General features: G+C 41.4%; 1 protein-coding gene across 24 annotated transcripts in view; it reads right to left on the bottom strand.

Moving 5' to 3' along the window:
- Window positions 1–2,669: 2,669 nt before the first annotated feature.
- The window catches only part of RBFOX2 (RNA binding fox-1 homolog 2), a 292,632-nt gene continuing 270,234 nt past the window's right edge, over window positions 2,670–25,067 (bottom strand). For 7 of the 24 annotated variants that reach the window (XM_057486405.1, XM_036891522.2, XM_057486413.1 and 4 more), the window contains 7 exons: window positions 23,632–23,685; window positions 23,419–23,511; window positions 22,238–22,370; window positions 18,467–18,506; window positions 9,374–9,462; window positions 8,910–8,982; window positions 2,670–8,188 (listed from right to left, as the gene is read on the bottom strand). In XM_057486405.1, coding sequence (XP_057342388.1) covers window positions 8,144–8,188; window positions 8,910–8,982; window positions 9,374–9,462; window positions 18,467–18,506; window positions 22,238–22,370; window positions 23,419–23,511; window positions 23,632–23,685 — 527 coding nt within the window. In that variant the 3' untranslated portion in view covers window positions 2,670–8,143. Of the gene's footprint in view, window positions 8,189–8,909; window positions 8,983–9,373; window positions 9,463–13,402; window positions 13,435–15,582; window positions 15,626–18,466; window positions 18,507–18,528; window positions 21,745–22,237; window positions 22,383–23,418; window positions 23,512–23,631; window positions 23,686–25,067 lie in introns of those variants that run through there. The other 17 variants (XM_057486406.1, XM_057486404.1, XM_057486402.1 and 14 more) reach the window with 8 other exon arrangements.

Raw genomic sequence — 25,067 nt, 5'->3', positions numbered from 1 at the left:
GGCTCTGGAAAATGCGAATTTCTCAAGGGTTTTGAGGTGAGGGATGACGTGATCATACACATTTTAGAAGGGGCACCCAGGTAGAAGTGCAGAGGACTGGCTGGCGGGAAGAGGGAGCTACTGGAAGCTGAGTCAGGGCACTGTTACCGTCTTTCTCGAGACCCAGGAGCAGCTATGCTTGCAGACTGCCCATGAGAGGATGTGGAAAGGTCAGAACCAGGACCCTCCCTGAGCTTAGAGGCTGGGCACCAGGACAACAGACGGCAGTGCGGAGCGGATGGGAGAGGGGTTAGAACCCTGGTGCTTGGATCAGGAAGGGCCACATGGCCACCCGCACACACTGAGGTGGGGGGGGGGCATGCCATCCCTTCAGCAAGACCTTTCACCCTCATTTTCTTTCCTTTCTCCTTATGGTTTTAGCATGGTTATTGCCAACTTTTGTTCCATTTACTGATGGAAGGAACACAAGAGGCTTTGGGTAGAAAGCCAATTTCAAGCACAATACATTTGGGAGCTGTGGGCCTGCAGCTGGGCACGTGTCAGGCTTTGGAGAGCATAACCCTCCAGTTATGGATCTGAGAGTCACTAGCAGACAGGCAGAAACTGATGTCTCAAGGGTTCAGATAGGGGAGGGACAGGTTTACACAGAGTCCTGGGGACACCAAGCTTTAAGGGAAAGGTGGACAAAGAGGCCCTGCAAAGTGGGAGCAGCTGCAAACAGGCTGCACCCGACCCCCTGCCCTCCCCATTCTAGGGGGCTTTCTATAAGAGGCACAGAGGTTAAAGGGCACAGGCCCAGGGCCCAGCCTGCCTGGTTTGGCTCCTGGTCCTGCCACTTCCTACTGATGTGACTCTGGGTGTTACTTCATCTCTGTGCTTCACCTTCCTCACCCTGAACCTGGAACAATATTGTTTGCTCTGGGATTTGGCTTCTCCATCTTCAGAACCTGAGTTAGCCTGTTCCTGTTTCACGAGTTCTAGAAGGAAACACAAGACTGGGTGAGAGACAAAGGTCACAGCAGAGCTACAGCATAAGCACCAGCATACAGGATGGCTTCCTGTGGGCCCAAGTCCCAGCCAGGCGGTGCTTCGGACCCGGAGGGCGGGCTGCGCTGCGGCTGAGGAACACTGGGGACCTGCCTTTCTTAGCAGGTAGGAAGCAAACTTGTTCCTTGTCCCAGAGGGACAGTTCATTCCTCCATGTCAGGCTGCAAACACAACTCCGGAACAGACTGGAGGTAAGAGGAAGGAGACCGGGGAGACACGCTGTCCGAGGCCTGCCACCGGATTGCAGGGGAGATTCACCAGATAGACGCGCAGGGCCCTCGGCGGTTCTGAGAAGTGTCCCCTGTAATCACTAGGAGTGGTAACATGGAGGCAGGTGGGGTGGGACCTGTAGTATTTTATAGAAAACACTGAAAAAAGTAATTGAACAAATATTTATTGAACCCATGTATGCCATGCCCCACAGACACAGCAGTGACGGGAACAAGGTCCTGGCCTCTGGGGTCTTGCATCCCAGCACAGGGAGCCGGAGCACAAATAAACCAGCAGGGCACGTGGTGCAGAGGGCCTCACAGACCGGGTGAGGGGTGCCTGGTACACACATCAGTGTACGTGCTTACGGGCGGCTGTCTACACAGACTTGGTGGCTGCTCAGCAACGGTGGAGACAGAGCAGTTTGGGAGGAAAGTCCGGATGCGCTAGCTTGCATCAGAGGGTGGAGGCTGAGCAACTCACTCCCCTGGCCTGTCACAGCCCAACACCCAAGTGGAAGGGTCTGAACAGTGCTGGGCTGTGCTGAATGCTACCAAGTCAGTGCACCCGAAGGTGTCCACCGGCTGTGGTCTTATGGGGCCTGCTTCAGGGTCCTGAGGGAGAAGCCAGACAGCAGCCGGGTGAAGAGCAAGCCATGGGTTTCAGCGGGCAGAGATTTACTCTGGTTTGCATGGAGGAGAGGACTTGGCATCTCGCCAAATTATTAATGCTAAAACATTTAAGCATGTTTAAATGCCACAGGGACTAGTAGAAAGGAAATGGGTAACCACACAGGCAGGGACAACAAAGCAAGGTCCCTGAGGTGGGAGGACGGGATACAGGGTCAGCTTGGGACATGCGGAAGGCCTCTTCCAGTAGAACTGGGAAGGCCGTGAACTCGAGTGATGGCCTTCATCTTGAGAAATAGGAAGATGAGTGGAGAGGGCAGTGGAGATTACGGAGCATTTCAGGAATTTGAGAATTACTGGCAGAGAAAGCAGCACAGGAGGGATGGCTGAGGAAGCACAGGTGAGGAAAAGGGCAGGTGGGACCCTCTGAGGGGCAGTCCCCACCGAGCAACAGGAGTGTGGCTGCAGACCCGTGGGGAGGGCAGCTCCTGGGGCTCAGGACGGCAGCAGCTGGGAGCCCAGGGGCAGATGAAAGGGGAAATGAAAGGCGGCTTCAGAGCAGCGGCATAGAAACAGCTTCAGCGAAGGCTGGAGGCAGCCAGAGAAGGGCTTGCCTGGCCTTGGCCTCGTTTCCCTTGGGGCTCAGCATGACTGAGAGGGCCTTACATCTAGCCAGTGTGATGGTCAGCCTTCTCTCCATCTTAAGAAGTCAACCAAGCGGCATCTTTTGAGCATCAGGAGGAGGCAACAGGAACAGAGGATAAGCACACACAGGCCAAAGAATGGTGTTTCTCTCTTTTATTTAAAAACAGTGCTTCATTACCATTTGCAAAGGCAGAGGCAGGGCTCCTCCTTCACTTAGAGTTTATAAAAGCCAGCAACATGATCAATAATTTATACACATGGGTAGTAATACAAAAAAATAAGGAATAAAAGCTAAAGATCTAACTACTCCGACCTTCACAATTCCAGCTACTTGATAATAAGAGTAACCCAATGAATACTGTATGGTCTGAAAGCTACTATACAATATGATTCTTAACGAGAAGGGGGTGGGGATAGACACTGTCACAAAGCCCTGGGGTGCTTCTCTGGAGTCGCAGGGAAACAGGACCCTGGGCAAGCAGCTCGGGTGTCCTAGGAAGTGATTCTGGGGAGGAGGGGAACAGAAGGCGAGATGGTCAATTATACAAGCATCCCAGGTGAGGCCCCGTGCCCCAAAGGTACCTGTTTTGCCATGGCAACGGGAGGGGCCAGAGAAACGGCATGTTGCACGTAGGGATGGTTCTGTCCCTGCCATGGGGCTTGGGGAGGAGAGGAGAGGTTCTGCAGCGTTTTTAGCCTTGCAAAGATGTGGGCTGAGAAGCTCAGAGACTCGGGCAGGGCAGCCCATCGGGGACAAGTCACCTCCACTGGTGCGCTCAGCACTCTGCAGCCCCAGCATACGCGGGTCAGCCCCAGGTGTGCTCCAGCTATTCACAAGCAGAATTATAACACAAGAGAAAAACAATTCATATCCCTTAGGGAAAAACGATCAATTCATCACTCGATATATAATACAGCTAAAATGAGCTGCCAAAACAAGCACACAAAAATACTGTGAACAGAAAAATACAAGAAAATGACTAAGCTGGGAGTCTTCATGGGGTATAGACATTGCTTAAAGCACTTATCAGTCCCCGGAAAAAGCAAACTGAAAAACATTCCTAAAAAATTCAAAAAGTCATGTACCCCCAGGAATCTGGTGTTGGTAACAGGGGAAGGAAGGGGGGTGGGGAGAGAAGAGAATCGATGTTCCCTTTTGCTTGCCAGTGTGAGCTGGGCCCTTGTGACACCGGTATGTGTATGACTCCCAGACAGAGAGGCCCACGTCCCTCGCTGGCAGTCTCCTTAAAGGCAAGGTTTGAGTTTTGGCTGATGAGCAGTTCTCTCAGTTACCAATCCCTGCCAACCAGCACTACCATGGCTGAATTGATCTACCGTTTTCCTGAGTAAACTGTAACTGGCTACAGTTCCGGTAACATGGATAAGAACTCAGCTACTACAGCCAACCGCAATACTTGAGAAATCCCTGCCACCCTCAGCTCCTCATTCCTAGTGCATCTGATTTACAAATTCGATCACCTGCTGTCATCTGGTCTGCAAGACTTATTTTAAAGACAGGTGCCAGGGACTCTAGTGCGCTCACTAAACCAGAGGGCACACGCTGGCTTAGGACACCCAAAGCCGACTTGGAAAGGGCCCTGCTTCGTGCTCCAGCTCTTGGATGGCTATTGCCTGGTTGATCAGTAAAGCAAGTATGAAGGAAGTACACAGGAAAAGGGAAAGGCAGGGAAGAGGCTACTGGACAGTAACATTTCCAAAAAAATAGTGTTTTATGTGACAGAGAATCAAGTTTCACTGGTGTATACTACAAATGGTCAAACATTTTCAAGAGCATGACAAAATAAAAACACACAAATTACGTTTGATGTTCATCTTGCCCACTATTTTTCCTATCTTAAAACAGTGCAAACAGGTAACTTATGCTTTTAAAACACCACTACCCCCTCCCCACCCCCCCCAAAGTCCTTTTCCTCCTAGTATCTGGGGAAAAGTCGGCAATTCTGCAAATGTTCCTGTGCTAGAGGGTTGCCAGTGCAGAGCAGAGGGCTAATCTTGGCAGAAGGGGGTTCGAGTGCCCCCTCTCCTGCTTCCAGGCCTGTGCCTTCCAGACTTCTGTCCCTTGCTCGGCCTCATTCTCCTACAAGAGGGAAGGGGGCTCTCAAGCCCTTCTTGCAGACTCTTAGGGTTGCTTCCGTCCCGAGCTGACATCTCCCTCATATAGAAGTCACATGACTAGTTACAGGGTGTGGTGATTTGCTGACTTACCTGCTGTATCTCTAGGAAAGTACATCCTAAACTAAGAGCAGTTCAGCCCTGAGAAATCACACTTTTGAGGAAAAGCTGCTATCACTGACTTCTACTGAACAGATCTTCACTCGCTCCCCTTAAACTAAGCTTTGAGCCCCAGTCCCCTTCTTTTTCAAGGAACAAGAAAAGTGGCTCAATTCTGACTGTGGTTGTTGGGAGGATGATGTTGATAGTAGGTTTTATAAAACCTGAGAGCCTTAAAAATGATGAATCACGATGGCTAATCTGATTTAATGAGAGTTGAACTATGTAACACAAGGAATTCTGGAAAAGACCTAAGGATAGCTCTCTGGGCTCAAAGAGGGATATTCTGACAAAGGTTTTCACTAGAGGTCCCTTTAAAGGAGGCCAGCTTCTTAAGAGTAAGATGCTTAGTACAGAAAGTCCCTGCCACAAGCTACAGTAAAGCTGTCAAAATCACTCATGTTCTGTGACTCAGCACTAGTATGTTTTGGAATTACCAGCCAGCACCCTCTAATGAACTCACAAGATGCCACATCTCTCCTGACTGTTTCTCAGTCCAGTGGAACTGGTCAGAGTCCACAAGCACTGATGCTGAGGAACCTGCCTTGGAGGAGGCTGACTGTATGGAGCCTCAGAGCTCAAAAGCGGATGGGGAGGTTCATACAGTCATGTCTAGGTGTTCGTGGGAACCTCGGTTCTCAGGTGGGCACTGGAGCCCAGAGGCCTGCCATCAAAAGCAGAACCCTATTTAGTCTTGCTTCAAAAAGGGAGCTGGAGGAAGCAGTATTAGAACCATCCCTGGAAACGCAGCAGAAGCCCACTGGAAAACACAGAGCTTGTCCATGGAGTCCTCAGCCAGAACCAGCTGAACTGAAACGCACAAAAGGTCCCTCACGCTCAAGCTTCTGCCTCTGTTTAAAGGGTTGTGGGAGCCGCCTTCTCCACCTTTTCCATCATCCTGATCTCTTTCTTGGAAAAAGGAATGGAAAATTATTAAGCTCATTCCCCTGTTTTCTTCCCCTGCTATGGATACAACCATTTAGAACTCTGTCTTTTCTCCACTGAGTTGTGGCTTGCCATTTTGTGTGAATGGCCCCTATTTGAACATGACACAAAATTTCTGTTTCGTTACTCAGTAAACACACTCTCAAAACAAAAGCAGAAGAAAGAAAAAATTCTCCCTGCCCCCATTCCCTAGAACTGTGAAAGCCTCACACCCCATTCCCTCTCCTCTAACTAAAATATTTATATACATAACAGCAAAATTGTCGTATCGGCAACAAACCAAACTTTGGCTTGGGGAGGGGAACTCTTAAAAAATGGCCAATGGACTGGGCGGTTTGGTGTCCCCTATTCTTGCATTCCTCCCCAGAATCAAAAAGAATTGCATCGAGGCCTCTAGCTTCCTTGATGTCTCCCCTAGTGTCAGGCACAGCCTCTCTTCCAGTTATTAGGAGAGAAGGTTCCAAAGAGGGAGAAGAAATGTATTATACACGACAGGCCAATCCCTCCCAGACATATCATTCTGCTTACAAAAGAATGCTTGATGCTGTCACATGTCAGTCATTTTAATTCAGGGACATGAATCAGTTATCAGTCAAGAACATGTGTGGAGGCAGGAGTAAAAAAAACACAAAAAAACAACAAACCAAAAACAAACCCATAACAAACCAGAAGCTCCATGTCTCTGAATCACTCCCTTTAGCAGCTAGCTATCCCTTGGGTGAAAGGTCACCCTAGTACCAATAGACCAGGGAGCCACGCAGACCGTGCTTTTGTATTTTCTAATGCCTTCATTATGGAAATGCTGCAGGACCCTTGTCTTTACCAATAACAGCTAATAATTAGAAGAGAAACACTTTCTCCCTCACCTGATAACATATATAAAATTGAAGCCAGGTGACTCACTGCTGTGGCCACCATGACTCTTGGCAGTATGTCAGATCCTTGCCATTTCAGACCCTCCTTTCAATACAGGAAGGGAGCAAGCTCAGGGGTTCTGTATTTTATGTTCTGTCATGCTGTGTGTACCAAGGGTTCTGGGTGCTGAGCTAGGTGTCTTTGGAGAAAAATGAGAAGCTGGGTGGAATGGCCATGAGGGCTCAAGACTGAAGACAAAGAAGTGAAGGCTCCGGAAGATGAAAATTCCTATGGCTTTGGAGCAAGGACAAAGTGCCCTGGCTGCCCTTCCATGCCCTATTCAGCAACCCTCCCAGGACAACTGACCTAGGACTTGGAGCTTCATCTTTTGCCAACAGAGTATTTATAACATGTTTTACTTTGTACTGACTTCTGTGCAGGAGAAAGATGAGGAATATCAGAGTGCCTTGCAGACCTCATCTGATGTCCCCTTCTCTCCCTCACTCACCATTTTCATTGGCTCTCAATTACTTGTATTTCTAATCTTCAAGCCAAGCCGATACCTGGGGGAAATCCAGCAATTGGCTATTTTCATCTTCTGTCCCTGGGTCCTAAATTCCCGAATCTTGAGGACATAGGTGCAGGGAGTTAATGGAAGGACATGAGCTAAGCTGTGGTTCAGTTAAAGGGCAAGAAGCCCAGCAGGAATGCTAGGATTACAGGAAAGAGAAGAATGATCTTTCTCATACTCTAGAGTTCATTCTGAGATCAGTTTCCTAATGAGGTGTTTATTATCCACAGTCTGAGAGCATGTTTGGAAATATTAATATTATAATTCCAAAAACTATGCCAGCTGTCTCAGGCTGTGCAGGTAACAGGTAAGATGATTGTAAAAACAATGGAGAAGACCGAAAGGAAGGGGAGAGGAAAGTGTCTTTTTAATTCTCCTGCTTTGCAAGCACAAATCCCTATCATCTATCAGCTTGTGCACTCCAGCCACAGCCAATCAGAATTGCCTGCCAAAGACCAGAAATCCAGAAGACTAGAATATCCCGTTGCAGAAAGACTTCTTCCACTTCTGCTTGTCCCCCAGCCATTCAGCACCAGATACACTTTGGTAATTCTGTCTGATTTCTGATCAGATGTATTTATCAGCTCCTAATGTCTCTCTGTCCTCATTAACTGTCTCTTCTGTGATAGAATAAGCTAAGCACGGACATAGAGACATGGAAATGCATTATTTTTTTTTCTTTTACCACAGTTAAAAAAAAAAAAGAAAAAAAAGAAAAAATGCACAATCTTTGGAACAAAAGAATTAAAGGCAGAAATTTAAAGGAAAAATACATATTCAAAGAACACAGTGAGGTATAAAAAAGTATTCTCTCTTTTTTTGTGGGTTTTTTGTTTGTTTGTTTGTTTTTCCTCTTCATCTTGCTATAGAGTTCCTCTACTAGTAAATATTGCAATAGCCAGGCCTCATGAACTGGGGGCTGTCCCATTTGCAGGGGTCTCACGTCACTTCAGTAGGGGGCAAATCGGCTGTAGCCACCTCGGTATAAACTCGCCTGTAGTAATCAGAGACAAAAATAATTAAAAGGTTGATGAGAGAAGCATCAAAAATGAAGAAAAATGTCCTGAGAAGGGATACGGAAAAACAGTTTCCTTAGAAGCTTCACAGCAATTGATTAGATGTTGCCTAGCACAGTGAAGTCAAGATGCCTCTAAGGTACTCAAACCACAGCCTTAAATATTTATTGCTGACCTGATATTCTCAAGGAGAGGGCATTTATAATGGTTCATTTATTTACATGAATTAGCACAGAAGGGAAATACAATACAGCTAAAACTAGGTCTGATTTTAAAAGCAAAGACATCCTTTGGCATCTTTTTTGATTTTAAACTTAGATGTACTTTTTTGAAAAGCTTAGGTGTGAAAACTGGAGAATCTTATGCCCCAAGTCTTAGCTAACACCTATCAGTAAAACTATGCCACAGGTATGCATCCAACATCTGAGCCAACATACAAAACGTCAACCTGTCCCTTGTCTCGCCAACAACACTGTTACTCAGGGCAGACTGTCACTGTTCATTCCTTTATGCTGCCCTTAACCAGGCCATGTGGCTAATGCGATAACACAGATAAAGGAGACATGAATGTCTGGATAGTCCTATTTGAATACTTTGGCAATGGAAGAAGGGTTGAATTTATTACAGATTTTTTGTAGTCTGCAGCTGAAAGTTAAGGAGTAAAATATTTTTTTTTAAAAAAAGCTACATAGTACTTACCACAGCGCCAACTCCATAGCTAGCGGCAGGGGCCAGGGCATGGTAGGGGTCAGCTGTGTACACCCTGCCATAACTGGAAAGAAGAAATACAATTAGGAAGATAAAGGGACAGTGGTGATCTAAAAAAAAAAAATCAAAGGGTTTCCTGTGCTAAAGACTTATAGTCACTTGGTCTTGGAATGTCATTAGGAATCTGGCAGAACGGAAAAAACCTTTCTATTTCTATTCCAAAATGCGTGAACTCCATAAAATTCTAAAATACTTCTATAAAGGAAAAGAAAAGAGCTAAAGACAAGAAGACCATCGGGGTCAAAGCCAAAAAGAGACAAGAAAAAGCAAGAGGGGCCATACTTTTGGCATGGTTGAGCCCGCGGGCAGCCTGCGTGCTGAGCTCCGGTTTGGAATAGCTGAGGGAGGAGAAGGGGCTGGCGCCCTGGCCGCACGGAGCCTGTGGAGGTACGTACCCGTCACTGTAGGCGGCGGCGGCAGCTGCAGCGGCCGTGGCTGCGGTTGCAGTAGCAGGCTGTGCATATCTGTAGGCTGCATATCCACCCTACAGGAGAGAAGAGAACTGGCTTTACAGACACCTCTCCCCCCAGGAGACAGATGGACACACACCCACACACACGCAGACATATACACACAACACAGGGACAGACACGAACATAGACACACACATGGGAAGAGAATGTTTCAAACTGCATCAGTCTACATGTTATTCCTCTAGCTCAAAATTAAGCAAGCTCCACTCCATGCAGGAATGTTTTCCAATCTGTGATAGTAACAACAATCAACTATATTGGTAGGGCCTGTTCTCAGGTTTAAGAAATGAAGATATGATTTTGGATCTGTCTCATGTCACAATCTTTGTTGGAATTTTCAACAGGAAAAATATTTACAGGAAGTTGGGAGAATTTTATCTGACTGATGGCAAATGCAAATTTTAGAATTAAAACATTACATTTTTATGTGTTAGCTTCAGATTCTCTGCTGTGTAGTCAGATCGATTAAGGGACCACAGCATGTAATAGGAAGGCCTTGCATAATGCTATGCTCCAGCAGGCCTAGCATGTTTGCCAAGAGGCTAAGATTATCAGGCAATATTTAGAAGGAAAAAGCAGTGTATGTCAGGGGTTGGCCAACTTCAGTCTATGAGCCAATGCAGCAGCGTGCCACCCAGTTTTGAAAATAGGCAACGTGACAGGGACCTTATTGCCTACAAAGTAGAAAATATTTACCACTGGACCCTTTATAGGGAAAGTTTGCCAACTATGGTCTATATTTCAGGTTTAGGAAAATCAGATTACAACTGGCTCTGGATCCTTCAGCTGGATTCAAACAGATTAAGGAAACCTGCCCTCTAGCCTCCAAGCATTTAACTGCATTTATTTCCCTTCCCTAAAAGATTCTGAGATTCTCACATCCTAGTCCTGTGGCAGGCTCTGGAGCTTTTCTTCCAATGTTTCCAATATCCTCTCAGTTCTAAAGGGTTTCAAACTCTCACATCCTTTCACCTCAGTTTAGATGAACCAAATACCCAAAAGGTTTTGCACTGTCAGAGTGAACGTACATCTTGATAAAGTGTTTCGAAGATGATTCCAACAAATGCCACACAAGACAGGCTATTTTACAAGGTGGCAAGCCCTTGTTTTCCTTCTTTTTCTTTACCCTTCTAGAATTCACCTATTTCATGTAAACCTAATTCAGGTATGACTTTTTATTACTGTCTTTTCCCTATCAAATATAATTCTGTTCAACTGGTCCATTTTGATGCCATTTCAGTTTGAACAACAGCACAGCATTTTGTTTCTGAAGCAGTCTATAGATGTGTCCATTTCTCATGGGCACCCTGAAGCTTTCTGCCTTGTTCTATTTCTTTGGATGTTAGTTTTTTGCTAAATCAAAAAGGTATTTCAAATTTACTTCTCTATCCTTTCTTAGGATTGAAAAAATGTATTTTCTAAAGGGACCCTTGATTTTAGCCATCTGATATGGCAGCTTCTAGCTTGCTGTTTATAATTTCTTACAGGCATCCTAAAAGTTTTTTGCTTCTTTCTGATAGTTTACATTTTCGTTAACTGAAGAAACTGCATTATGGAGGAAAATTTCCTCTTGCTCTTTAAATTTATGTTGCATGTACCTATCAGAAGTAGCTTCAAATGTATATTTAAAAAGTTCTTATTGGATTTCAGTAGTTATGTGTCATTTCTTATTTGTTCCTAAGTATTTTTTAAGAATGACTTAAAAAAATAAACATTTCTTTCTCTGTTACAAATTCTTCTACAGATATTCATGTAAGTAAGAAAATGCAATTAATATTACCAAACACTACAATGAAATGTAATTGCCAGGGATGTGGCAGGAAGCACCTTCAGGGGCTGTATGTGATCAACATGTTTCCTTTGAAACCTAGCCATGTCTATGGGAACAGGCGGGCCATACTGATCTGGACAAAGTAAACATCCAGGCTGCAACACACTCACTGCTTATCTGTATCTAAATCTGTATCCATAAGCAGAGCTCTTCCCTAGGTTCAGCTCTATCTATACATATACACATTCTGTATAAACTGAAGTCTCTCTTCATCTTATTTCTTTTTAACTTTTAAAGAAGAAATGAAGCCATAAAAGCATTTGTTAAACGAAGCGATGAGCTAATCACTGTAGTTGAAATTTTAAGCTTTAAATGAATCTCTGGGCTCAGTGTTCCATTTTAACTAGAGACGTTTCCATTAGCTTAGAATTAAAGTTTGCTAGCGAGAAATCTACAGCTAGGCTATCTTTAGTAAAACTTCTTTGTTAACAAGCATTATGTGGTTTGTCTCTTGGCATTCCTCCAAACACCAAAATAATCTTTAAAAAATTCAAAAAGTCAAGGTAATAAAGCAGTTAATGCCCAATTTATGTTTACCTGAGTAAAATTTAAAAACTGAAGTTCCCTGCCATAGTGAGAACACGTTCTCACTAAGAGATTCTGACTCTTGTCTCAGTAAAGTTAGAGATACTGGGGATTGTTGCAAACCACAGCTTTCCACTGTACTGCACTAATTCTGGAAAAAAGAGGTTCTGAACGAGGTTAACTGAACCATTCCCCTCACTTTCCTCAGGCTACAAGAAACCATCAGAACCTCAATGGCTTTGCGGTACTGTTACTGTTAATGGCAACCATTTAAAATGGAGCAGATAGTATGGAAGAAGGTCCCTTCCAAGCCAGAAGGAAATGGAGAGAATCTACCTGCAGTAGTTTCCTCCCAAGAAAAGTGAATTTGGAGTTTAGTGTTTGAATTTGGTGAGGTTCTTTGCTACTCAGATTCAGGAAAAGAGGAAAGGGATGCAAATGTTTTATTGACAACAAAACAAAAGGCTTGAGAAGAATATCAGCATTTAGAAAAACTTCCGTTAATTTTTTTAAAGCCAATAATATAGTTCAACATGACTACTCTAATTACCTTATAATGGTGCTACAGAGAGGCTCTTTAAAGGGGACACTATGTTTAGGATGGACAGGTAATACCTTCATAAACTAACCTGGTAATTCATCAATGACTACCCCAAAATTAGAAAAGCTGAATTGTGTATCATGGATTTACTTCTTGTATATATATTCTTACTCCAAATTATTTACACTGCCACTTTGAACAAAATATGTGTCTCAAAATATAAGGCAAAGAAAATTCAGATATATTTATTTCTACTCCAGATTTCAAAATGCTTAAAGATTCCAGACTGAGAAACTCTTTTCTCAGCTTTCATTTCTACTAGCAAATCTGAAGTCTTTTATAGAACATGAGAACAAGTGCAGTTTGAAACACCAAGGTTTTCAATATTGTTTCTTAAGTTTTTCAAAAAGAACAAGGGAGGGGAGAGGATAGGAGACACAGGGTTCAGGCGTGGGGAGGGGATATGGCGCCACATTTATTAATCACATTAAAACTAAGCATGCCAACATCTGGAGCTAAAACAACCAGCAAAATCACCACGTTCAGACTCGTATTGGCTAACTCTATCTATCCCAGCATTCTCTTGGGACAGCGGTTTGCCCTAGGCTCTACCACAAGCTCGGTGAAGTACACAGCCTCAATTACTAGAGCGTGCAGCCACAACGACCTGGTATTACGGAAACAGTCAGTCACCACTTGAGTTAACATTCCATACCCTAACGACTGGCCCCTCCCCAGCCCAAAGAAATAGTCAATCTTGCCCACCCTAGCCCTGGCCCACACCACGATGTTAATAATTATAACAAGCAGTAACCCATCTGTTATATCAGAGAAGGGAACAGAGACTCCACTGAGAGTTTAGAGTGAGATGTTAACATTTCTTCAGCTGACTGCACAAACAAACAAACAAAAAAAGAGGAGAAATAATTCATTTGGAGATATGAAGTCATGAAATAGCTGATGTGTATTGCTTTTAACCATGCACTGATGCAAAACTGAAGCAACCATTAATAATAAAAATTAAAAGGACATATGTATTTACACACAATCAGACCTGTTTGATCTGAAGCAGTTTGCAGATTCTATCTGTGTGTGATTTGAAATAAAACAAAAAATGGGGATTAGCATGGCCACAGCACACCCTAATGTAGGAGGGCACACAGACAGCTTTCTGGAACCCTGATAGCTGGATAATTTGGCATGGCTAAGTCTGATCCAAGTGCCCCTTTAAAATTAATTACTTCTTATTTCTTTGTAATTCATTCTGAATGACTCCTAGGGCTCCTGATTGGGGCAGCCCAACGCTACACTTCCCTACCAACCTTCCTGACTCTGCCAACGATTCAATCCTGGCCCACAGCACTCACTTGTGTGCTTGCCCTCTGTCAATACCCATACATTTTGATCCCCAGTGTTCTTCTAAAATATTTCCTGCATTTAAGCATTATATCTTTTCACATATTCATATGCTACCCCTGCCTTCAACAACCAGCTTTTTCAAAAGAAAACGTTATTACCCCTAAGATTGTTTCGTTGTTGTTGAGCCTCAGTTTTCCACGGCTCACTGTCATCTCCTAGGGATTTCCTACTCCACTGCGTCAAGTTTGATCATCTAATTAACTTTATAATGTTGCTGCACTGACCACATGATTTCTCTGCACAGTTCTGTAGCTGTGTATTAACTAGAATAAAACGGAAAGGTTCTACATACCATCCCTCCTATATCTGACTTTATCTGCGTATCTGTTAGTTTTAATCTCGCACTGGTAGACTTTTCCCCTTGTCTTGATTTTAACCTAGCCATTAATTTTAGTACATTTTTGCTTTAGGTTTACATTAAAACAGGACTTTGGTGAGCATGTGATGTCAAGACACCTTCTTTGAACTACCTAGAAGACAACGATACCACGTGACACTGAGAAGAGTGTGTATTTCAAGACCAGCAGACAAAATGAAAGCTTGTCCCCTCCATGTGGTGTACTGAATTATAGGGCAAGGGGAGTGTGGGGTGACGGCGTTGGAGGAATGGTAGGTGTGATGCTTAAAATCACTACCGCAGAACATAGATCTATTCCAAGTGGCTTGGGTTCAAAGCTGTGCCTCCGGGAATCACTTTATTTGTCCATACATGATTCTAATTCCCTCCTTCCTTCCCTCACCTTCTCTCCACTCAGGCTGAGAAACACTGTTCTGGACTGAACTTGTATGAAGGGCTTTTTAGCAGACAAAGTTCTTATGTGGTAATACGGCACCTTTTTCATTAAATGCAAATAACATGATGTAAATACCAATCTTATAATTAATATTGTTACTGCTCTTGAGAGACCTATCTACTTTGAGAAATAGGAAACGTTTTTAAAGAAAAGTATTTGAATCTTATCTTACTGTTATTTAAAATTAGCATTAAGGGAAGAAACTATTAAGATCACCTTGTCATTTTCTACTAACTACTTCTATGACATATGAGAGACAATCTTTAATGAACTCAACCTTCCAAACACTACTGTACCACACTCCCCTAATTACTTCCTTTCCAAAATCTTGCTGGGTAGTCACACAAATAAACTAATTGAACTGTGAAAAGCTATCTACTGTTTTCTTTTTCCTTGCGTCCAGCTATTGCAAACCTTCTAACAGTGCATGATTGCCCAAATGAACTCACTGAGCTTATTTTCAGGTGGAAGGAAAAGAGGGCAAGGGAAATACAGTCAGTTTTAGAGTCCTAATATGTGTAGATTTTTAAGGGAACTTGAAACTTGCATGGCAGCACCATCTGATTATTCCTATGATCTCACTACAGGGCCCAATTTGGGATTCAGGAGTCCTGTTTGGGCAGATTCTATTTCTTCCCTTTTCTCATTTCTTTCACAGTAAGAAAATGTCCCTAGGTGCTAAGATCTCCAAATATAAAAGACCAGTTTAAACACCATGGATAAATGTGACTGACAAACTAAAAGAGGCAGCAGTGATGGGACAGTGCATTTAACACGCCTGGTGTGGATATGTGGCAATGGGACAGGAGCACTTAATTTTGGAGGAAGTGCTATCATGTATGGACCTTGACTGTGTGCACTGCTGAGGTAGCAGGGCTTAGATCACACGCTCACAAGTCTTGATTGTCCAAAAAAGCCTCTGTTCCCATCTCTAACGTGGAGCTGGAATGGTTAGTATAATTCAATTTTTTCACTGCAATCCACAATCTGATTGGTTGGCAGGTCACACTGGCACTCCTACCTGAGGTATTTTAGCGCTAATGATTGGTTCCTGTAAGACTATTCTATAACAGAACACAGGAAGAGCAGTTCAAAAACACAGCTGTGGAAGGAAAACAATCATACAAAAAGCCCACTAAGGGGCCCACCAGCCTTTTCTTTCCTTTGGATGCAAGCATGCTTTTCACAGGATGAGAATTAGGAAGAGTTTGTGATCCCATTTAAAAAGTGAATTGGGGTGAACTATGCCTTTTCTACTGGTCAAAAAAAAAGAAGAGGTGGGGTGAACACACAGTCTACCTGCTACATTCCTAAGTCTTATCACAGTAGGTCTTTTTTTTTTTTTACAAATTATGGGCACAAATGCTGGGATCAATTCTTTAAAGAGGAATGTACCATAAAAGAGAGAGAAAGGAAGAAACTGGCTAGCAGGGATTATGGCCTAAGAACAGAACTGGGAAAAAAACAAAAACAAAACCCTCCACAATTAACGCTCTAAATTAATATAACTTAAATAAAACCAGTGAAGTAAACTCTTCTCCCTTGTGTTGCCTCTACAAGCTCTGGTTCAGGGCACTTTTATACTAGGTGAGCTCCTCCCCTCTTTCTATTCCTAACCTGTATTTCTGAGGAAACAAGGACTCAACGTAGTATATTGGTAGACTTCCACAGAGAGTAAAACGTACAGAGAGAAGCAGGACAAATTCAGGGTAAAACGGTAAGGTTTCTGTTTGTGTGTTTTTTAAGAAACTTCTTTTGCTTCACATATGGAACAGGGAATACAGTTTCAAAAGTTATCATTATATTAGGCCTTGCTCAATAGTTACCTTATAATGTATTCCTGTTTTTCATTAGAGGGTTTGGGTATTATTTCAGCACTAGTGACTAATTTTTTCTCCAAGTAATTCCTTTAAGATAGGAACTAAAAAATGATAATATTACAATTTATTCTTTTCATCAACAAGGTGCCTCTGTTCAAAAACATATTTCAGCAAGGCCACTGAATTACTTGTTTACTTTGATAAGGTGATCCAGTTAGTAGATAAAAAAAAAACTCAAAAGAGTATTTTCTCAAACAAGTACAAAATTCATCTCTCTCTTAATAAAATCACATGCTATGAACTAAGGAAATGAGAGAACTGTAAACAAACGGTTGGTTGGTTGACTTAACAAGGTGGAAGTAGGCAAATTTTAATGAAGCAGAAGTAGGCCATACTTAAAAAAAACCCAAATAAGGAAGATATTTGAGAAAAAAATAACTTGACTTAAGAAATAATTCAAGTGGAAAAGCTCTAATAGGCTAGATTTCAGGAAAACAACTTAAATAACATAAAGATGAGTTTCATGAGAATATGGATACTAATCTATATGGGAGAATGTATAAGCCAAGATCATATGCATATATGTATGTTTAGAATAGTGTAATTTGGTGTAAAAGTAAGATATATTTCCCCAACCCTCAAGTTTCACTGTGAGCACAGGAAAAGTACTTTCATTACTTCCTGAGAACCATCTGATGTGGATTTTAATTCAAGTACTCGAAGAGGTAATAAAGTATAGATTAGTTGGGTTTTATGCCTGCTGTACAAATAATTTATGTAATCTGGACAAGTTACAATCTCTCTAAGAAACATCTATGAAGTGAGAGGGTAGGATCAAATCATGGCTAAGGTTCCTTTAAGCATGTTACAGTAAAACATACTTTGAAGGTCTACTCTAAGTAGGACAGGAGTGTATACAGTCACTACAGTATCTCAGAGGATTATTTTATCCTAACTCTACTTCCTGAAGGTGCATTAATGTTTTAAGAGTGCCACAGAATTTCTGGCAGACTGTGCAAACGGCTCCCTGAAAAGGTGCCCTTAGTGATTTGGACAGGTAAGGATGAAGAAAGCATTTCCAGACAATTAGAACCTATGCCCAAGGAATAATTTCATGCTGACAAGTTTTTCTTACAAAATTGTTTCTTAATGATTTGGGTGGTGGGACCAAGCTTGCATCAGAAAAAGATCACCTCGAGAGGTCCTCATAAAGGACTTCAAAACTCAGTCTTTGACTCTTTGCCAGTTAGATCCTTTTGTCCTTATTTTAGATGATCTGTGACAAACCAATCCCAGAACTTTAGCTATAGCTAAACAGTTGAAATAATGGAAAATAATAATGGTAGCATGGCTGGTAGATTCAACACATCTTGTATGAGAGTCAGTGCTTGTAGGAAGAGTCTAGGTCATTATTATGCCACTCATTTCCATCTAGATGGCTCTTGAGAAGAGATCCACTGGTTGTGGGCCTTCTGATAAAAAAGGCCTTAAGCACTGAATATCTAGTTTCCTTACTACTACCCACTCTTCACTAGCCTCTGTTCCTCACTTCACCTGCCCAAGACAATGCTCTCAAAGTATGTAAAATGGGAAAACAGAGTTCAGAAAGCTTATTTCTATCTACCTAAATCCAAACTCTAGTGATCTCGAGGGATGTGAAATGAGAAGAAAAGCAGAAAAGGGAAAGAGTTGGTTTAAAGCTAAGCTAGTCCTGTTATTTACGTATGCACATGATAGGACAGTAATAAGACTTTAAACCTGCTGATCATCTCGCAAATGCTTTAGTAATACACAGAACATCTGTGGGTATAGGGAAGGGAAAAGAATATGTCCAGTAGACTGACTCTAGCAATGATCAGGAAACCCAAAGGCTTAGTCTTTGCACCCAGGGGCAAGCGCAGTGGCAGAGAAGCATGCTTGCATTCTTAAATATATAAATATATATATATATATATCCACAAGGAAAAATAAAATAAAAATTAAATAAATTATATTTTAAAAAAACCAAACCAAACCAAAGAAATAGAAAAAAAAGGCTGGCTTGTCAGGGAATGGGGTCGAGAAGGCCCCGGTGTGTGTACTTACATAGAGGTCAGCACCGTAAAATCCGTCCTGGTAAACCACACTGCAGAAAATCCACACAAAAACAAAAACAAAAAACAAAAGAACAGAAACACATTCCGGTTATTGAGGACGGCAGCATGCACATGCGCTCTACACAGGCAGGTGATGTATGAATACAAAACCTGGGCTTGGGGCCACAGCAAGTCAGTGAGAAAATGTGGAAGTGCACACGCACATTACACAGCTCCAGGACATGCAAGGAGGGAAAGGAGTGCAGAACTGGAATGAGCAACCCGGACGCTTGACAGCTAAAGTAAGATCTGAACAATGAAAGGCTTTCGCAGAGGGCCTAATACAGCTGTTGAAAATCTGCTGATTGGAAACATCAACTTTTCATACCTGGAGTACTTTTTTTTTTAAGCTTGCCCTAGGAGGAAGTTTTTCTTTAAAGAGCTTCAAAAGGGGTGTGTATGGGGAATGGAGGTGTAGGGCGTAAGGGGGTGTAAAGAGGGATTTAACATGAAAAAAACTGAACCCAAAGAATTCCATTAGAGCAGGACCATATGCAAAGTATGTCCCAAAATTCTGCTTAATATTTTGTTTTCAGTTTCACAGCAGTATGTAAACTTTTTTCCTAATATCCATACATCACCTGCTTTTTTACCCTGCACATTAGACATGCGATAAGATTTGGCTGATCACACAAGCATGCAAAGTATTATTATTCAGCATTTTAAGAACCAATGCAACACCTCAGAAAAACAAGTCAATCAATTCTGACCAAAGTAAACAGAGAAATGTAATTAAAAAAAAAAAAAAAACACAACCAAAAATACCCACAATGCATTGCTTTCACAAGCAGAGATAATGAGCTAAAGGTTAAGGTGATTGGTCCAAGGTCCAAGAATTGAAAGGTGCAGTGGGGATCCCAGATAGTAACAATATAATCCAGAGTGGAAAGGAGTAACTAGAAGATTTTAAGGGTTATTTTTTGACCATAAGAACATTCACGAAATTCTGAAAAATACAATTGATAACTTAAGTTTTGGGCATGACCAGGGATCATCCTATTATATTTAAAAGAATAAAACTAAGAAAGTAGCTGATAAGGCATAGAAGGGTTTATTTTCCTGTTTAGAAAATGAATTTGTATCAAACAAAATCTGTGACTCTTTTTTTAAAAATCCTGAGCAACACTAATCTATTATAATTAAAATATAGGTTTCAAACCTTTTGAGGTATTTTTGTGCATACAGACTTTCCCCAAAACATTACTTTGGGACCAAAAGACATAGAACAGCAGTAGAGATAAGACTTCCTTCTTATTTGCTTAATCAAGAGTTGGCTATCTTAAATTAGAAGATCTGTTTATTATTGTTTACTCAACTAAAGAAGCTCAAAATTTTCACCACTTCCTTCTCTGTTACAATAAAAAGCCTAGCAAGTGAGGTCATCACATCATTATTTTTAACTTGAATACGAAGTAACTTCTTTCTTATGGGTAGCTGGAGAGTTTCTGCAGTCCGCTTCCAGTGCCCGCTGGCTGGACTTACAGCACAGCACGGTCGGTCACACCATGCAATGCTCCAAATACGCCATGCCTTTGCTTTACACAGTAGGCAGACTAAACTCATCTGTGAGGGTCATTTAGCTAAGTTCTATCCATTTTCATAGTCTACAATGGCAGTTAAAGTCTGGTATTACAAAGTAATCTGTATCTCAACTGCATCTTAGTAAAAAACAGTTGTTCATAATGAGAAGCCTGATAAAAAATGGAAAGCACTGAGGCCAAGTGGTGATTAATTAACCAACTATTTCAGTAAGGGGATATAGGTAAAGACTAAAAACATTTCTTCTATAGAGAAGAGTGGTGGCATTAAGAACATGGATAAATTTTGCCCTAAGTTGTCACACACTGGGAATATTCAGCTAAATTCTAGAAGAATTCTAATATTCCCTTTGTTAAATGTCACAAGGAGACTGTAGCAAAATGATTAATGACGAAATTAGTTCACTAAGCTGAAAAGCAATTTCAGGCCATTCCCCTTAAAATACTGGACGTATTCCTTGCCATCTTCCATGTAAACAGGCGGTTTAGTTAATCAAAAAGAAAACATGGGAAATCAGTGTTCAAATGTAATGCACAGAAACTGATGTGATTAGACATAAAGATAAAATATCTTTGAACAAATATATACCTGACACAGACTTGGTAGAGAACAGGTTCTCAAGTTTGGCCAATATACTGAAATGACCTACATTAAATAGGAATGGACTCAACCACTTTATAAAGCAACTCAGGAATATTACAAAATAAAGAAGTCCCATGTTTCTAGTTTGCAGTATCTCTTTGCAAATATGACAGTAAATTCTCTTGGACTGAAATGGAAGATGCTTCAGGAACAATTTTCCTGGTGTGTAGAACTTCCAAAAAATTTGTTTTTATGTTTTACTTGAGTATTTCTTGATGAAACAATACTGCACTTTTATTCACTTCTTTAGAAAGAGATGTCAGAGGTTGAGGGTCAAAGGTCAATGTTATAGAAAAAAGGATAAAATTAAAAGTAAGTAATGGCAGAAGATGGAGATGATGGAATGTACGGGATCTGAACATTAATAAACTACAAATAAAAGTTTATTTCTAAAACAGTTCCCTTCCAGTGGCTTTTGAAGCCTGCCCATTTCAACTTGCATGCACACTTGTCTAATAAAAATGCTTTAATGCTGTGCAGTGGAGGACCCCTAATGGCAGGTCCATTTGATCTATGAATGAATGCTAAATTAGTATACCTCAAAACCAATTTTGCTGTCAGAATAAGGACAAAGGAGACTCTTTCCCTTTATATTTTTACTAAGTAGCAATGAATAGGTTCCTCTGCTGCTGTTTATTCCTCAGTAAGAATATGGAAAAAAAACTGTCACAGGCAGAGAAAAGATGAAAAACACAAATGTCGCATCATTGAAGGAAGAAAGTCTTTGGTACAACTAACTTATAAAAGTCCACTCTTTATAAAAATATACATTTTAGGCTGACACTGAGAAACAACTGGAGACAAAACCTGCCATCTTCACTCCTTCTCCCCTTTCAGTAACAAAGGATTTATTTGTTGCTATGGAATCATTCCACTGCATGAGACACCCTCCATACAAAAATCAAAGGGTGAAGGATGCTCATCTACATTAGTTGTTTTACCATCATTCAGAAGCCAAGTGCAGTTTAATTCTTCCTACTTCTCCCTTTCTCCCTTGTTTCAATTGGACTTGGTTCATCTTTGAATTAACCTCTTTTAATCCATTTCCTACAAAGAAAGCAAATCCATTGTGGGTAACTAGCTCTGCTGCTCACCACCCAGGCAAGGAACTCACAAGGGAGGGCACATGGGATAGCCTCAGCCCTGACACAGGGTGGTGGTAAGGGGGCGAGCACAGCAGATGTGATCTGGCACTACAATCGTGAGCCCTTTTGGTTCTCTGCAGTAGTGTTAATCCATATTCGTGCGATGCTGAGTGAACTCCATGCCAACACACTGCTAGTAAACACAAGACGGTTCTGGCTACAGTCTTAAGCCACTCCCATGAGGGCCTAAGGTGGCCAAAATGAAGATTTATAAAATGAATTGGTATTTTGTTACATTCTGATAATGGTATATTTTGGTTCTTGCCATCTAATCTGTTAATTTTCAAATATTTATAGAATGTTTACCATGTGGCACGGCAATGTCCCAGAAATTATGAGAAGGCCATAGTATCATTTTTTTTGTCCAGCTGCTTATTCTGGACTCTGAAGCTTACCCTGGGTAGGCGGGAATGGCTGTTGGAGGTACCGCTCGGACTGCACCGTACACCGTTCGCCCCCTGCCCCTCAGATGGGCTCCTCTGAAAGCGGCTGCCGTGGTGGCTGCAGTTGGGTAAGGGAAGCCAGGAACTAAAGGGAGACCCAAAATATGACAGAAATGTCAACTTACATTCAATAGCAGCTGTACAATCACAACTTGCTTTGAACGAGTTACAGTGAAGATTAAAAAATATGTACCATATCCTTTCTGAAAAAGACATGGAAGAGATCCAACATGCAAAAGCTAATGATTCCATGCCCCATTCATCACAAATCTTGAGTGAGCTTCCTCTGTTCCTACCAGTTTTGGCACTACAGTGCCAGTCAGTGACAAACAGCCCAAGAAGCGCTGAAAACTACTGCCGTAATAGGAGGGGAGACTTAATTTCTTCGGGCAGTTATATAAATTATATAAACTCTTTAACTGGCCAATTATTAATCTTGTTTCCAGGCATTATCATATGCATACAATTAAATCTTCATAAGACTACTATTGTGTGTTTTTACTTGGTGCCAACCTTCAAGGTACACAAGAGTTTTTAGACATTTTATTTCATTAGTCATTTTTATTGCTGTATCTACAATGTTTTAATCCAGAAATGTAAGGTGAAGGGGAAATTGCTCCTCCCCTGCAGACTTATGTCCTCTAAACAGGCAGAGATCTCTAAGGATCTATTTTAAGTGTGCTCTCCTCTGGAAAGCATGCAGACACATGGATTCCATGTACACTGAACTTTTTAATTATACCTCTTGCTGGAGCAAAATGGCTCAGGTCACAATGACTTTAGAAATATCAACGAAACTGAGAATAATCAATAGTACTAGACGTACTTTTACGTAATAGAGGAACCAAGCTGACTTGCAGGGGACATGCGTAATATATTCCCCAAGTACTTATTTCTTTTGTTTTAATATCAAAAGCAGACTAAATTGTTCACATGCTCTCAACCCTCTCTACCTTTTCCAAGTACTTATGCTTTGTGGCTATCTTGATATTTGGCAGAAAGATTCTGACACTAGTTAAGCATTGTGATAGTATTTAACTCTCTCAAATGGCTCCTTTTCAGTTATGTATTATAGTTGAGAAAAAAAGACTAGCAAAGTCAAAATTCATGCCAGGCCAACATAGGGTACTTACTGATTAAAGGAATGTAAGTGTTAATGCCGCCTCTTCCTGACAGGGGCACTGCTGCATCATTGCCTAGGGACACATCTGCTTGAAAGCTGGATGCTGATTGCATTTTTTTAAAAATGAAGAAAAAAAAAAAGATTACAAAGGAACAGTGAATGAAAAACAACAGGTATTGTTTCAGTTAAATGGCACAAATGGAAAAATTAACTTCAATACTACCTGCATATAGCTCGGGGCCATATACAGCTCCAACTACTGGGCTTAATTTCCAACCTGAAATGGAAGAGAGAGGACAGCGGGCACATAAGACTACTTGAGGAATACAGGGGAAAGAGTGATCAGTTCACGTGCAGGCTGGCTTTAGATGTCTCTGCATTCATTTTTTGCCTATTTCCAACTTCCCTTTAAAATGTCAGCTGGGGGTTTATATGAGAGGGTAATGACATTTCCAGACCTGATTATCTTCAAGCAGGATTAGCAGTAAAGGAATAATGAGGGGCTGGGGGAGGGTAAAGTGGGAAGGAGAGGAATATTGGGAGGGAGGGAATTAGATGAAAAGGGATGAAGGAAAAAGAAATATAAATAAATCCTGAGATTCGGTATAGTATCTCTCATATAACTGCTTAGCTGACCTATTCTTTGTTTAAAAAAAGGAAAAAAAAAACACGTAGGCTATGTACTTTTTTATATGGCATGTTAACATTGTTACTATTTCAGTTGTTTTATAAAGGTATCCTTTGACTGTACTCAAGTTTGACCTGGATCTTTGACTCCTTGTTCAATTATACCATCCTGATGGCTATCTGGGTAAACTGAAAACCTCTTTCACAGCGATTTACCACTGGGATTTCACTGGAGTTATCCAAGTCAGTAAGAGATACGCAGTAATAAAATTCAAGGTACAGCCCCAGCTTTAGTACAAGTATCTTTTGATATTTTTTACTGTAATAAACATATTTAAGCTATGTGACACTTAAGCTAAAGGCTATCAGACTGCTGTTGAATATTACCTTAAACATTTATAAATTTTAAGTATTTCCAAACAACATGAGGTTTGATGTCAATTTTACTTCTTCATTCTCTTTTTATACTTACAGGAATATGGCAAGTGCTAAAAAAAGAACATACTACTAACCACTGATAAAGAATAGAATTCCATATGAAAACTTGAATCAGTAAATATTTATTGTATTTTATACATAAATAATCAAACATGCCCTATTATTTTTCTGAAAGACCGGCTCTTTGGTTTACTTCTTTTATTTTAGTTTAAGAGCCTAACATTGGCCATTGCTACTCTAGAAATACATAAATAGGAAGAAGAAAAGGTCAATTACAAGACTTAAATGGCTATCAACAAAGACTATTTGAGAAAATCCATTCATTCTGAATCAATCCAACCCCTATTCATCAGTTTATGTGCTCAGAGTTCGTTATTCTACATAAAAATCTGGCAAAATCTAGACTCAAATCCTACTGGAGTTGAAAGAGAACAAATGATCTGCAATGTCAGACGAATCAAGGATACCAACCAACTTAAACTAAAATGTTCACTGAGAATTCACTGGAAGGCAACTTAGCATACTCCTCTCAGAACCTTTAGCACAGCAACTACAGGCTTCCAAAGTTTGCTCTATTAGGTTTGAATATTAATT

The sequence above is a fragment of the Manis pentadactyla genome, chromosome 10, assembly GCF_030020395.1.
Source record: "Manis pentadactyla isolate mManPen7 chromosome 10, mManPen7.hap1, whole genome shotgun sequence".
NCBI lineage: Eukaryota > Metazoa > Chordata > Mammalia > Pholidota > Manidae > Manis > Manis pentadactyla.
The sequence above is the reverse complement of the archived record's forward strand: the minus strand, read 5'-3'. Positions and strand labels throughout refer to the sequence as shown.